The 13,797-nt window shown below is 40.4% G+C and overlaps 1 protein-coding gene across 1 annotated transcript in view; it reads left to right on the plus strand.

Moving 5' to 3' along the window:
• The first annotated feature begins 1,263 nt into the window (after positions 1 to 1,263).
• Positions 1,264 to 13,797, plus strand: part of LOC127370703 (ephrin type-A receptor 5) — a 63,345-nt gene continuing 50,811 nt past the window's right edge. The window contains exons 1-2 of the mRNA XM_051412986.1: positions 1,264 to 1,538; positions 7,385 to 7,449. Coding sequence (XP_051268946.1) covers positions 1,439 to 1,538; positions 7,385 to 7,449 — 165 coding nt within the window. The 5' untranslated portion in view covers positions 1,264 to 1,438. The remainder of the gene's footprint in view (positions 1,539 to 7,384; positions 7,450 to 13,797) is intronic.

Raw genomic sequence — 13,797 nt, forward strand, 5'->3', positions numbered from 1 at the left:
CACTCAAGATAGTTTGCTGACCTGTTCCCCCAGAGGGAGACAGTTCCATAACCTGAACCAGGACAGCAAATGCTTGGTCACCAGTCTTGAATAGAAAGAGTATTATAGAGGCGTCCTAGTGGCTTGGTGGTTAAGATCCAAACCATATAACTGCACTGTCCCTCGATTAATTCCGGTCATTCTGGACATTCGTTGCAGTTACCCTTCTCCTTTTTTTTTTTTTTTTTTCAATTTTTAAAAATAAAGAGAAAAAGAGAAATGATTATATCCTAAGCAACTATGGACATCAGATGAAGAGTGAGGCAAGACTACACCAAAAAAAATCACACCTTGAGCTTTCATTTAGCTGAGAGGTTGGCCTCATACCTCACAACAAACAGTGAAAAAGATATATGGAGACATAAAATGCTGCCTGGCTGCAGTATGAAAATAAAATACCTATGTTTGTGTCATGTGGCTTCATGTCACTTTATTTCATGCCTGTTTCCTTTATTGCTGTGGTAGGGTGCTTTGTCGCTGCAACATAGCACACTGGTTCTAAATGGCAAATCGTAACTTTACATCCATGGTTATTTACATGACTGCTGGGGCCTTGTCTACTATTCACATCTCTCTCCGTACAGAGTCATATCACTCATAATATGACATGGTATATTGCTCCCTACAGGGGAATTACTTTTGCATTCACAGTCAAGCAATCATGCTCCTCTGATGGAGACACTCCATGAGGATATGGAGGAATTATTTGAGTGATGTTACAATTACTGATGAAATATTAGGCTCCAAAGTAAATTTGGTAGCAGGTTCATAATTTTGTTAATCTCCTTTAAACAAATCCCAGTGGCATTACAGTTATTGATCATAAAATGCCAATTTTGTTAAATTCACGACCCCCCCTCCCATCAAGTCATTTTTGGGGGGGGGGGGGTGTAGCAGAAAGCAGCACAAAAGTGCAATTACATGTTTTTTAAAAGGTTTGTCATATTGTAACAGGCCCCGTTCTGTTCATCACATAATCCCTAGTGCTGAAACGCATGGAGAGGGAGAAGCTTAATAGGCACCATAAAGTAATGACATTAGAGTTGTGAGTGGTATCAAGTGAGGAGTAATCGATTATTAGTTGGGGAAACGAGTCCCGCTGCAATGGGCTTCACCTGTGGAGGGGGTCTGTGATTGGAGAGGCTTGGCGCTTCACTCCGCCCCACCCGCCCCCCTACCCCCGGCGCGCTGCCCGCCTCCCCAAACCCGGAGCGCACACAGCTCCTCAGTACCTTCCTCTACCAGCCGCATAGTATGAGCTCCCTTATCTCCGAGCAGACGCAGAACGATACAGATGGTTTCATTAGGGTATCCCGCTTCATGCTGACCGAAGCTGCTGTTGTCTAGGAACATTCTCCCCCACTGTTAGCGGTTGTGTATTTTTTTTTTTGGATGCGCCATGCAATCTCGTTGGTGGAGTTGTGGCAGTCGGCTGGTGGCATGGACGTGGGTTTGGAGTGTGGCATTGCTCGGAGCGTGGTGCATCCCCGCAAATGAAGGTAAAACACGCACAGAAACACTTTTGGGTTAATGGCACCGCTGTTTGGTCCGTGGCTGGGCTTTAATTGGCACTGACAGGTCTGACCGGTTAAAGGTCCGTCTTGTAGGCTACCTCTGATGCCCCAGACCGTCGGTCTCCTTCAGCCTGGTTATACGTATCCGACGCCGTTTGATCGAAAAGGAGGTCGCCTTTAAAATCAATTTGTGCTGATAATCTTTATGACATTCGTGTCCCTTAAGTCTGTAATGACTGTGTGTTCCGAAACGGCAAAAAGGTGAAATAAAAAAAGGACCTTTGGACAGAACAAGCGCCCCACCAGATAACCAGTCCTTTGAGGACTTGGCAGCGCCGACGGACGCACAGCGCGCTGCAAAAATCTCTCCATGATCTTAAACGTCCTGTGCTAAGGTGCTCATACTGATGAGTTAACGTTGACCTCAAACCACTTTATTTTAGAATAAAAGAAGAAAAAAAAAGAATCCGCCCTTTCTTGGCTTGGCTTTGTGGTATAGTTTAATTGACCTCCATAGTGATTTTCTTCCCTTATAATAATGGGAACTTCAGGGATTTCGCTGCGATATTTCTCTTCTTTCCATTTTAGCATTGTTTTAGGTTTAGTCTGGCATTCTGTCTTTCAGGGGGGTGAATCGTTTTAACCCCTGAATCCTGTTAACATGCCTCACAGCCAGTGAGTTCAGATAGCTGCCGCTTGCAGTAATGTTACTTATCTTCTCAGATATTCACAGTTTCATTGGCACCCCTCATAATTTGGCGCAATTATTTCCATATGCCGGCACTGGGTTGCAAACTGTTAACTAATCAGTTTTTATCCCAACTGAACTAATGTACCAGCATCCCCTCACTAAACGCCAAACATGGACATTTGCAAAGTGGCTTAAAAGAAAAGGGGGAAAACATGTATCTAACAGTGTGTCAAATATTGTTCCCACGCTATTGTCCGCAGACTGAGCAGCATTTTAATAGCTCGAGATGAACGCCATTGTTTGGGGCTATTAGACAGCATTATCCGGGAAGGAGAGGACATTCATCAACCTGCCTATTCTTCACATGGCATATTTATTTGGTCAAAGTTTGGATTCACAAAAGTGGTTGTGTGACCACAGGACACTCCTGGAGCGGTTTGCAGGGCATGCTTTGGCAATACATAAAATAGTTAAAGTTCACCTAGAATACCTCTTTGTATTGGTCTCTGAAAGACCTAGGGGGTTGGGCATTTCTATTTGTGCTTTATAGAATGAAGTTCATTTTTTATACTGGTGCAAACTGACATACAAGTTCCACAAAAGATTGAAAAGTTCAGTTAAAAGGAGTATTTTACTTCAAATCTATCGAAGTAATTAATCATTGGGTTTGTCGTCTTTGGCACCATAACAAATATCTCCAATTTAATATTAAAATTCTATTAAAAGCAAGCCCCAGGCTGTGAGAATTGTGAATTGTGAATCAGTGGCAGACTGGATCCTGAGTTTGCAGTGAATGAAGAGAGATAAGTCCTCAAAAACACACCCACATTTGATCTCTCACATCATCTTTTCTTTGCTGTCTTCATTTATCGAACCTGTCCTTTGTTTTGCTCTGTGCCAGCACACTGTTCAAAAACTTGTTTTATTTTCTTACAAGTGCGTCAGATCTGACTGCAAAACTGTTGATCATCTAACCCCTGAAGAATCTGCGCCAACGGCTGCCACAAACGCACATTTTAGATTCATTTGGCATGTTTGCATTGCGATGAATCATCATACATCGCATGCATAATTGGAGAGGAACGTGAAGCCCATAATTAAAATAACTGCTGTTCTCTCATTGGGCCAATTTATTGTAATTGAAAAAGTAAGATTAAACCATTTTTCAGCTCAGCTTTAGACATCTTCGGAGAATCATTGGGGACTTTGGCTACTTGCCCATATCAATTTTCTGTCTTAGTATGAGAGAAACATCCTATCAGGCTACATGCTGATTTGGGCCACGTATATGTCCTCACATTACACAGCAGACTGTTTTTCAAATTGAAGTTCACCTTTTCTTTTGCCTCTATATGTAAAGTTTGTACCCTGAAAAAAAGTAGAAGAGAAAAGTCCTGATTCCTCGTTAATTATATTAACATTTCTGTAACAGTGAGGACAGCTATCCTGCAGTGAGGAGCCACCACTGATGAATGATACTGAGTAAAACTGTACACACTGTGCCACCTTGATTAATTTCCTCTCATGCAGCTAATCTATTCTTATTTAAATTGTTCAATTCCTGAGAACATCTCGATACAGAGCCAGATGCCTCACATCTGTTTTTAGAGATTGTTTTTGTGTTCGGGTAATAATAACGTCTGACTAATGAGGACGATCTCGGGTGTGCGAGCCTACACTTTAGGGAGTTTAAAACCCATCACTTTGCTTTTTGTTTGTAACGGTGTTGATCAAATGTGGATGGAGGATTTGGGTTAATTGTAGTAAATGGCTTGAAAGAAGTGCCTGTTTGTCTGCTTGTCTATGTGTGTGAGAGAGAAGGCAAGCCATTAAGCCCAGAGCGATGCAAGCTAACATGCAAATGCCACAATCAGATATCAGACAGGGGAAAAAAAGGACTGAGGAAAGAGGCAAATGTGTTGTGGACTTTTTTGCTTAAACAGCTGTAGGTAGAAAAATATAGTTTCAAATGAGATTGTATTTGGGATCACTGAGGTCACAGAGGCACTTAAACCCATCACCTGACTGCAAGTGTGCAACTGAAAATAAATACCCAGACATCCTTGTGCATCTCAGATCAAATATCCAGTTGTCATTTCAAGGAGAATTTTATCAGTATTCCCCACACAGAAAATCCACTTACTCTTCAAGATATTTGAAATACTTATCCTTGAAGTAAGGTCTCTACAAGACTTTAAATCACTCTTCATTCAGTGGTGATGACTTTTAATAATAAGTTCTGTAGATGATTGTCACGGCTGTGCTCTAACTTGTTAGGTGGTTTGATCCTTAGAGAGCGACAGAGAGTGAAAGAGGTAACGTATCCCTTATGATCTAGTTCAGCATCACTTATCTCTTCTTTATGGCCTAATTAGTTGTCTAATCGCCTCCTAAGGACATCTTTTATTATTCTCTGCAGAGCAGTGGAGACAGTAAGACTAGAGTAGTGTGAGTGTGAGTGTGAGTGTGTGTGTGTGTGTGTGTGTGTGTGTGTGTGTGTGTGTGTGTGCTGGGAGGGGTTTCAGGGCGAGTGTCTCTCAGAGAACTAGCTCTTCCTTCATATTTTGCTCTGTTTACTCCACCTCATCGCTGTGGATGTCTGTTCTTTTGTTGACATTGGAGCAAGGTTCAGATCGACTGGTTTATAACATGGATTATCATCGGACATGGCACTGAACATATTGCACTCAACAGCTGGCTTGAGATATGGCTAGTATTTATGAGATTAATTGTTGATTGATTGAAGATCTTATGTACAGTAAAACTGTTTGCTCTGTATTAATGTTATACTAGGCAGCTCCAAACTGCAGCAACTGCAGTAAAACTTTGAAAATGTTTAACTTCAGTGCCCAGAATTCCTGCAGGGTTAAGTCAGCAAGAGTTTTACCAGCCTGTGATGCTTTCTTTAATTCCAAGGGAAGAGAGAAGAAAAACATCTCATAATGTGCAGTCCAGCTTTCTCTGTTAAGCACTCACACACACATTTAATTTGTCACTTCCTGTGGGAAAATAACTGACATATCCAATCCCAAAATCCACACCAGTTGTTATGGATGGCACGTTAGTTATACCTTCCCAAAGACAGTAATAGAAATTTGTATAGACATTTTAATGCTGATTTCATGTGAAAATAAAAATATCACACTTATGGGAAAATGTTGCCATATAAAGTGTTTTGGATTTGCATATTTTTAATTGTTGGGGATTTTTCTTGAGTGTGATTACATTTTATCCCAGGTTTACTCAGTTTAGTGGATCAAGTTAGGAACATAGCTGTTAACTACAGTTTATATTGACAATGGTTAAAAATCTTTTACATGACTAATTTCAGGGTTAAGAGTGGGTGATCTTGGCCCCCAACTTGATATACCTTTTAAAAGGAACCTAGAGGTGACAGCATGCAGGATGCAGCTAATAATGTGTGAAGAAGTTGCTGATCAGAGTTAGAGTATATCACACGTGTGATGTGGGCGTAGACAAACCTAAACAGGTTATACTAAAGCAATAAATATATAAACTCTATGCCTCTCAGGATAGGTTAATGTGTATATAATGTGTTTACTCAGCACTAAGACAGCAACGCGTAGAAGATATTTTTATACTTAAACTTGAAAAACAAAAGGACCAAAATAGTGATTTTCAGATATTTCTTCCAGCTAGCATGAAACAGATACAACTTTGATAAACTACTCATTTTATGGAGACAAAAACCTGTAAATGATAATGGATCATTTAGTTGGACTTTCTCTTGAATTACAGTACACACTTTGTCAGACACAAAACAAGTCAAACTTTATCGCAGATGAGATAAAGAAAACTGAACTCCAGCCTGACAAAACTTGTGTCATGTTTATGATGGTGCCATGTCATGTCATGGCAATCTCAGAGGAGTTCTGAAGCTGTTATTAGATAGCCTAAAATGAGACATACCATATATTCATTGATGTGATTTACTGTGTTCAGTGTCTTTGAAAATGCTCTTGAAGAATGTTTCACTTTATGTAACATGCCGTAGAAACATCATCCAATAACCGAAACATAACTATGGATCAAACCGCACAATAAGCACTATTATGAACAGGCTTCAAGCTGAGCCCCATGTTGTTAGAAAAGGTTGCAGGCTGATGACATGTTCACAACGTTGACTTGTTGTAAAGTGCCTCTGAATGTCTCCAAAAACTCCTCTGTGAGCTCACCATTGAAATGCACTTGACAAGAACTTTTGTGACTTCGCTGTAGAAGCATTTGGCCCCACTGATAAAGAAGATAAGACAGAACTCACAAGGCTGCACTGTCACCAGTGCTGCAGAAGTGGAGATGGAAACATGTTTTGAGGAGTGCACTGGTCAGGTAATTGCACTTGACAGCTTTCAACTGAGAGGCTGGGAAAGGAGGATTTTAATGGACCAGTTTGAGCTGAGAGCACTGTTTGAGAATAGAGTTAGTGGCAGTTTTTGGTCCACAAGATGCACAAAAGTGCAGTTCCACTAAAGGGTGTAAATAGATAATAGCCACTGTTCTTAGCACAGCACTCCAGGCCATGCCAAGTGTTAGGTCAACTCTAACTCTTGAAGTGGCATTTAAACTACTATACACAAAACATCTTCCTATTTATTTAATACCAGCTTAGTATAATACAAATTGAAAGTGCTCTTTATTCCATCAGCCTTTAAGAGAGACAAACATTCAGAGAAGATATTTAATGGGAATTATATTGCAGTACCCGCCTTTTTAAGATTTGGTCAGAGGAACAGATCGGGAGTGAATTTACAATATCACTACATATCGGACGTTTTTTTTGTTTGTTTTTTCGCAAATCCTCATTTTGTGATTGGGATTGTATCAATTCAAGTCACATTTGAATATACACAGCAGTCCACCTTTGCGGTGCACCTGAAATAATTTGACCTTCATTAGCTGAATACGAAAAATTATTTTTATGTGGTTTTATCCTTAAGTAAATAAAAATAAGAAAAAGAAAACTTCACAGAAAAGTACATTTCTAGGTGGGAACCACACAATGAGAGTGTAAGAAGCTGTGTTACAGGATGAGGAAGTCAAAATGTCATGGCTCTTGGCTTTGTTTTGATTAATTGGTTGTTTGTCTATACTTAAAGTCTGCGTTCTTAATCTTTAACAGTGAACCTGCTGGATTCTCGCTCTGTGATGGGAGACCTTGGATGGGTGGCCTATCCTAAGAATGGGGTGAGTATTGCTAAGATTTTTCAAATTGCCGACATCAGAATTTGACATATACTGTACATTTATTTTTATAGCCGTTGTGTCGACACTTAAGTTGTCAGCAATCACTCAAGCTCTTAACTGGTTGTCTTTTTAAAAGGCACGTTGTTTCTCCTATTAAGTAGAGGTATTTAGATGTATTACATGTGTGGTTATAGACACATTTAATACACTTCATAAAATGTTTTGGGAGAAATCCAGTTACCCATCTGAAATGTTATGTGATTACCATAGATGATAAAAAAAATTATTGAATATGTCTAAAAATAAACTTGTGTCCTCATAAAAGGAACCGTTAGCTACTGCTTGTAAGCACACTTTAGGTCATAATCTCACTTTCTGTGTATGACGAAAGACACCTGTAACTTTATTATTTTACCCTGAAGTACAGCCTCTTCATTTGTTAACTCAAGGTTAAAGGTTGTTTAATTTCCAAGAACTCTCAGTTCATTATCAGGGTAAATTGAATTCATGAATAAGATATTGAAAGTCACCATGGAATATATTATTCTCAAGCCAGGAATTGAGTTTCCATTTCCAAGTATTCCCAGGGTGAAAGCTAATTAGAGAATGACTTACTAGAGTTGGAAAATAGTTATTTCATGGTATTATAGTGTATTTTAATGAAAAAGAAATAGTGTTTAAAAAAAGTGCATTAATGTATTCTGCAGTTTCAACACTACCTCGACTCATGAGACAGTAGTTCACAGCAGAGTCTGCCACCTTTCTTTGGGAAAAATTAAATTCCCCAACCTCCAGGGGATTGATAATGCTGTGGTTGGTTTAAACAGGAATTCATTTGTGCACCTATTTGATCCACTTGGAAAATCTCTCATATAGTCACAACTCCTGTTGGCAAATATGCAGCTATACACGCCGGACCAATAGTGCTGACCATAGCGTTTTTCTCATCTCTGGGTATTCAAATCACGGCCCACTCTGTGGCTGTATGTAGATGGGAGAGATAGTGCTGACAAAAGCAGCCGTATGCGCAATCATATTAATGAAGATGTGATTATGGTGTGTGGTTTTCAACAATGCAACTGCATAAATAATTGCATTCATGGTAGACTGAGGAAGAAATAATAAAAGACGTGATAAGACAACCTAAGGATCTCATAATGACATCCTATCTTATTAGCTGTAACATTTTCATTTAGCTGTTACAACTTGTTGCCTGACACGGACTGACAAAATAAATAATATCCCTGTTTGGCATTTTAAATAACAGATGTTATAGTTGTCTACTATTTATAATTCTTATCATGTTCAGTATTTATACGACAGAACCCAATCTGCAGCATGCTCTTGCACGTTCTTCAAGCACACAAACACACATTCACACTTGGCAGCAGCAGTCTTCCGTGGCTAAATAAGATGTTGAGGAGGCACGGAAGTTGGTCTCGTTTTCCAGATGGTTTGTTCCATCTCTCATTTTCTCCTCCTCCACCCCTCCCACCCCCATCACTGTTTCTCCTCTCATTCTTCACTTTTTTTTTCTGGCTCAACCCCTCCCATCCTTCCTTGTCCCTGAACATTCATTTTTACTCTCTATCCCCATTTCCCTTTTATTCTTGTCATCTGCTTGTCTTTTTTTTTTATCGCACCATATTCTCTCCACTGCTTTCCTCTTCCAAAGCTTCAATGTGCTTTGAAAGTTCTTGAGACAAAATTGAGATGTCATAAAATAAGTGTTTGAAATTTGATAGTTGACCTTGAAATGTTATGACACATTTCAATGAACAGCACGACACTGACACAGTAGCTTGAAAGTGAAGATTGTGGATTATAAAACAAGATTTTGGTTTAATAATTTAAGATGAACTACTTTAAGTGTTTAAAGTGGAGGCTTATTTTCTATATATACAGCCTTCTTTATACAGAAGCAAAATATATTCTGAAATTATGAAGGCCGTAAGAAGTGCCCTTTTTAAAATGTAATTTTGAACTCTGTCTTGAAAATATCATAGCTGGCAGGAGGCCAGAGTAAATTTTTGTGTTTGGGCCCCCCAGCAGGTTAATCTGGCAATGTGGAGAGAGGTGTGGTGTAAGACAGAGGTGGAGAGAATTGGAGAGAGACGGAGAACTGCAGGACAGTCAGTAACAGCTGGAGATGGACACAGAGGTGTGAGAGAGAAACCAGGCTTGCTCTGACCTCATGGTCCACTTGAAGCTCTACATTTGTGCGCTGCTTAGAAGACAATTAGCATTTGGTATTTTAAAACATCATAATTGTCATTTTAGTTGCTTAATAGAAGCTTGCATCCTTAGCATTAATATTAAAGTACTGTTGGACAAAAAGGGGGGCAAAAGAAACGAAGATGAAGGTGGGAAAAAGCTTGAAGGGATTTTGGGTTCCTTGCCCATTAGAACTGTTTGGCTGTCAACTCTTTGTCATCTAATACCACCATTACGTGTTCCCGCTGCACTGGATGAGTGTTTTTTTCATAGATTGGGCAGGCTGCCGATAATGTGCCATTTGGTGGATGCTTTTATCCATTGATGCTTCTTCAAGCATCTTGAAGGGACAAGAAAAGTAACAAAAGTGAGGAAGGAAGGTGCCATTAAAGGGAGGGTCCCACAATATGGATTATTTTGCTGTCAGAGCCATCTGTGTCCATCCCCTCCAATCAGTCTGGCAAATCCAAGAACCTTTGCTCTCTCCTTATTTGAACATTAGCAAGCAATATCTACTAGGCCTGACACACCAAGCTGACCTTAAAGCACTGACAAAAGCTGACTGATGAAACACGTTTCACTGTACGTCACCTCAACTCTTTTGTTAAGACTCTCATCAAAAGTGTTTTAGTTGATCGCCAGCTGGCAGCTGACATGCACCAACCAGACCATTGCACACAGTCTTATGCTTGTGCAAGAAGAACAAAACAGAAACTAAAAATAAGGTGAAGCCACCCTAAATTTGTGTAATCACTTTCATCGACCGCCTCCGCTGATTTAGCATGCTCAATTGACCAAAGATAAAGGCACGCTAGCATCACAGGTGCTGAACACTCTGCAATACTCTGAGCAATGGTCGGGCACAGACACCCAGTGATGGCCTGATATTGGCTAACAGTTGATGAAGAAGGCTGTTTGTACAGCTCAAGGAGTGTTTGCTTAGAGATTTGCGCTGCTGCAGCTCATATTCTATTTAGCGGATCCTCCATTCTCCCATAACACATTATACTATCATGAAGAGGATCTAGGGTAAAAGGGACAGAAGAGAGAAGAACGAGGAGAATGGTGGAGATTAGAAAGGAAAGGTGTGTGCAAGGGAAGGAATTGGGGACAAGGAATAAGACAGGAAGTCAGAAGCTGCAAGTTGGGGGGGAGAAGCAGTCGAACAGTGTTTCTGGGTTAGATTTAAGATTGGATAATTAAAGGAAGAATAGAGGACACAGAGGGAAAATTATGATAGACAGAATGACGGGCAGAGGAGTAAGGCACAAGCAGAGGAATGTTCGAAAGAATGAGATGGAGGCAGGAATGTGTGTGTGTGTGGGGGGGGGATTCTTGTATGGTTAAGAAGTGAGAGGGACAGTTCTATTAAGGTGTCGTGACGGTCAGCGGTAATGGCCGGTAATAATAAGTTGGAGACAGCTTTATAGACTTAGAGCCAGGAGGGCACTCAGCACAGCCACAGGGGGTGTACTGATGGATGTTGCACACAGACACACACACACACGCACACATAGTCAACAAAATAAATACACACACACTAATGATAAGCTAGAAGGATGCCTATAGGGACAGTCTGGTGTAGGGAGCAAAGTGGAGAAGAGACCATGCAGAGGTGAAAGAGAGGTTAGGACCACGGAAAATTAAGAACTCAATCTGTTGGCTTTTCCATTGTTCATGTGAATGCGTCAATTCACCCAAATCGCACCAAAAAAGCTGATTGTTTTGGTCTAGACGTAGGGAGATTCTAACTCAGGATAATTCAGTCTTTGCAGTCAACAATTTCTATAGGTGATACCCACAGCAGACTGCATTATTCTGAGTAACTGTGGTGTTGTTTGAAGGAAAGAAACAGCAGAAATCTCAGAAACAGATATCTGTAAACTTTAGCGGGTAAATCCCAGAGTATGGCTAGATACTACGTGTGGTAAGTTTTTCTTGGAACTTGAGTGAACTGACCCTTTAAGAAGAGGTTGTGTGAACTGCATTAGTGACGAGAACTGAATATCACATTTAAAAAGAAAAAGGTGGATCATTGCTTTACAGAGTCATTTAGAAATGAAGAGGCAAAGCAGAAATAGATCTTTCTTTAAAATGAATGTACAAACAGTCATTAGGTTTTAAAAGGTACACTGTTAGTGCATGCTTTTGTTTCTACAGTGCCTCACGTAGGTGGTCCTGACCCTGCAGTGTTAGTATGTTGCTCTCTGCCCCAAGCCTTGACCTTGGAGGCCCTTACCTGCCTAATGCGATGTACAGTTAGTCTTTAAAGATTAAAGAACATTTCTAGTCTCAACATCCTGTTTTAAAGGGAAATTTATTGCAACAAGGAACTAAGGATATAATTTCATGGAACCTTTTTAAAGCAAAGAAACCCCTGCTAACTTTAATCGAAGTGTGTGTTTCAGTGCTCATTTCATATGGTATACTTGCAAATGGCTCATTTTAAATCATTGTTTGATGACTCAGTTTAGCTTAAGCAAGTGTCATGTCCCATTTACTTTAGTCATCAAACACTATTAATACAGTAGAGCTGCAGAGTTGGAGGAGTTCCAGCAACCAACACTGGCAACCACGCCTTGTACACAAATACTGAATCCATTTGGTTGCAGGCAAAACTAGAGAAGGTCGTCTGTTAAACTTCCTGCTGGGCTACCAATAATTGTGTGTGTGTGTGTGTGTGTTAAGCTGTGTAAAGCTCAGAACAGGCTGGTGGATCTGTGTGATCTAACCAGTAAGAGGCTTAATGTCTGCACTGGGACTGACTGGGTTGGAGTCTGGGAGAGACAGGGACTGACTCAGTCACACACAAGCACACACATATCAGTCTGTGCATCTACGCTGCTTGTAAAGACCCTTGTTAAGATGATGCTTTTACTATAACCCTGACCTTAGCTATGTCTAACCTTAACTCCTCAACTTATTGTCAACTTCTTCAAAACAGCCCTTTTGAAGAGCGGAGGTCGGTTAAAAAAAAAAAAACTTTCAAGATCTAAAACTTTAATCTAGAGAACTTGATCTAAAAGTTGCTCTGCTCCAAGATAGAAGTACAAGAATGCAACATATTACACTATAAAATATGAACACAGAAGCAGGTGCATTTAAGAACGCACATAATATCTAATAGCACTCGACAATGCCTTAATTCATTCCCAAAATCAGAAACTGAATGATGATAACCAGAAAACAAAAGAGGCAGGTGAGAAGAACAAGTGAGAGAGAAGAGAGAGAGAAAAGACAAAGACAGGAGGTAGTACACAACGGCTACAGCAAGGATTGATTAATATGGGCTATTAAGCTATAACACCAGATCATAGTCTGGTCCCTCTGGCCATATTACGGTGACATGATGAAGCGCCTGTATTAGCCATGGGAGAGTGCTAGTGATGCAGATAATAGCCACGTCCCAGGAGACCTGCAGACGGAATTAATGCTGCTGTCTGACACACACACATACACAGGCATGGATGCAGATGCTCACACACAAGCTTGAATACTGACTGACTAATTTACATATATGCACACACACACACAGGCAGAAATGGACACACACAAACGCACACACACACACATACCGGTACACATTATAGAAGTGTCACTATAGAGCATGCACAGACGAGCACACCTTTTAAGTGCACGTTAATTCTTTTTTCCGCTGACAATAGCTCCACCCCTCATTGAGGGTAAATGCATATATACTCTATAACACTATCTCATTCTTTTCTGTCTGTGGCAATGGGAGGAAATGAGGTGGAAGGGATGAGGATTATTCTGCTATCTATACCTAGCCACACACACATGCATACACACACACACACACACACACACACACACACACACACACACACACACACACACACACACACACACACACACAGAGGCACACACACACACACACACACACACACAAGACACACACACACACACACACACACAGAGGCACACGCACACACCTTCTTATAATTTCCTCGCCACTGGTAAGCCTTTCAAAAAGGCATTGCTGTAGCTCATTCTTACTACATTTCCATGGTTGTCAAGTCTCTGTACATCTGGGTATTATTTGAGATTTTCCAGTAATAGCAGTTTTGGCAGTGCCAAAACTGGTATCATATTATACGTCTTTTTTCTAATCAT

The sequence above is a fragment of the Dicentrarchus labrax genome, unplaced genomic scaffold, assembly GCF_905237075.1.
Source record: "Dicentrarchus labrax unplaced genomic scaffold, dlabrax2021, whole genome shotgun sequence".
Classification (NCBI taxonomy): domain Eukaryota; kingdom Metazoa; phylum Chordata; class Actinopteri; family Moronidae; genus Dicentrarchus; species Dicentrarchus labrax.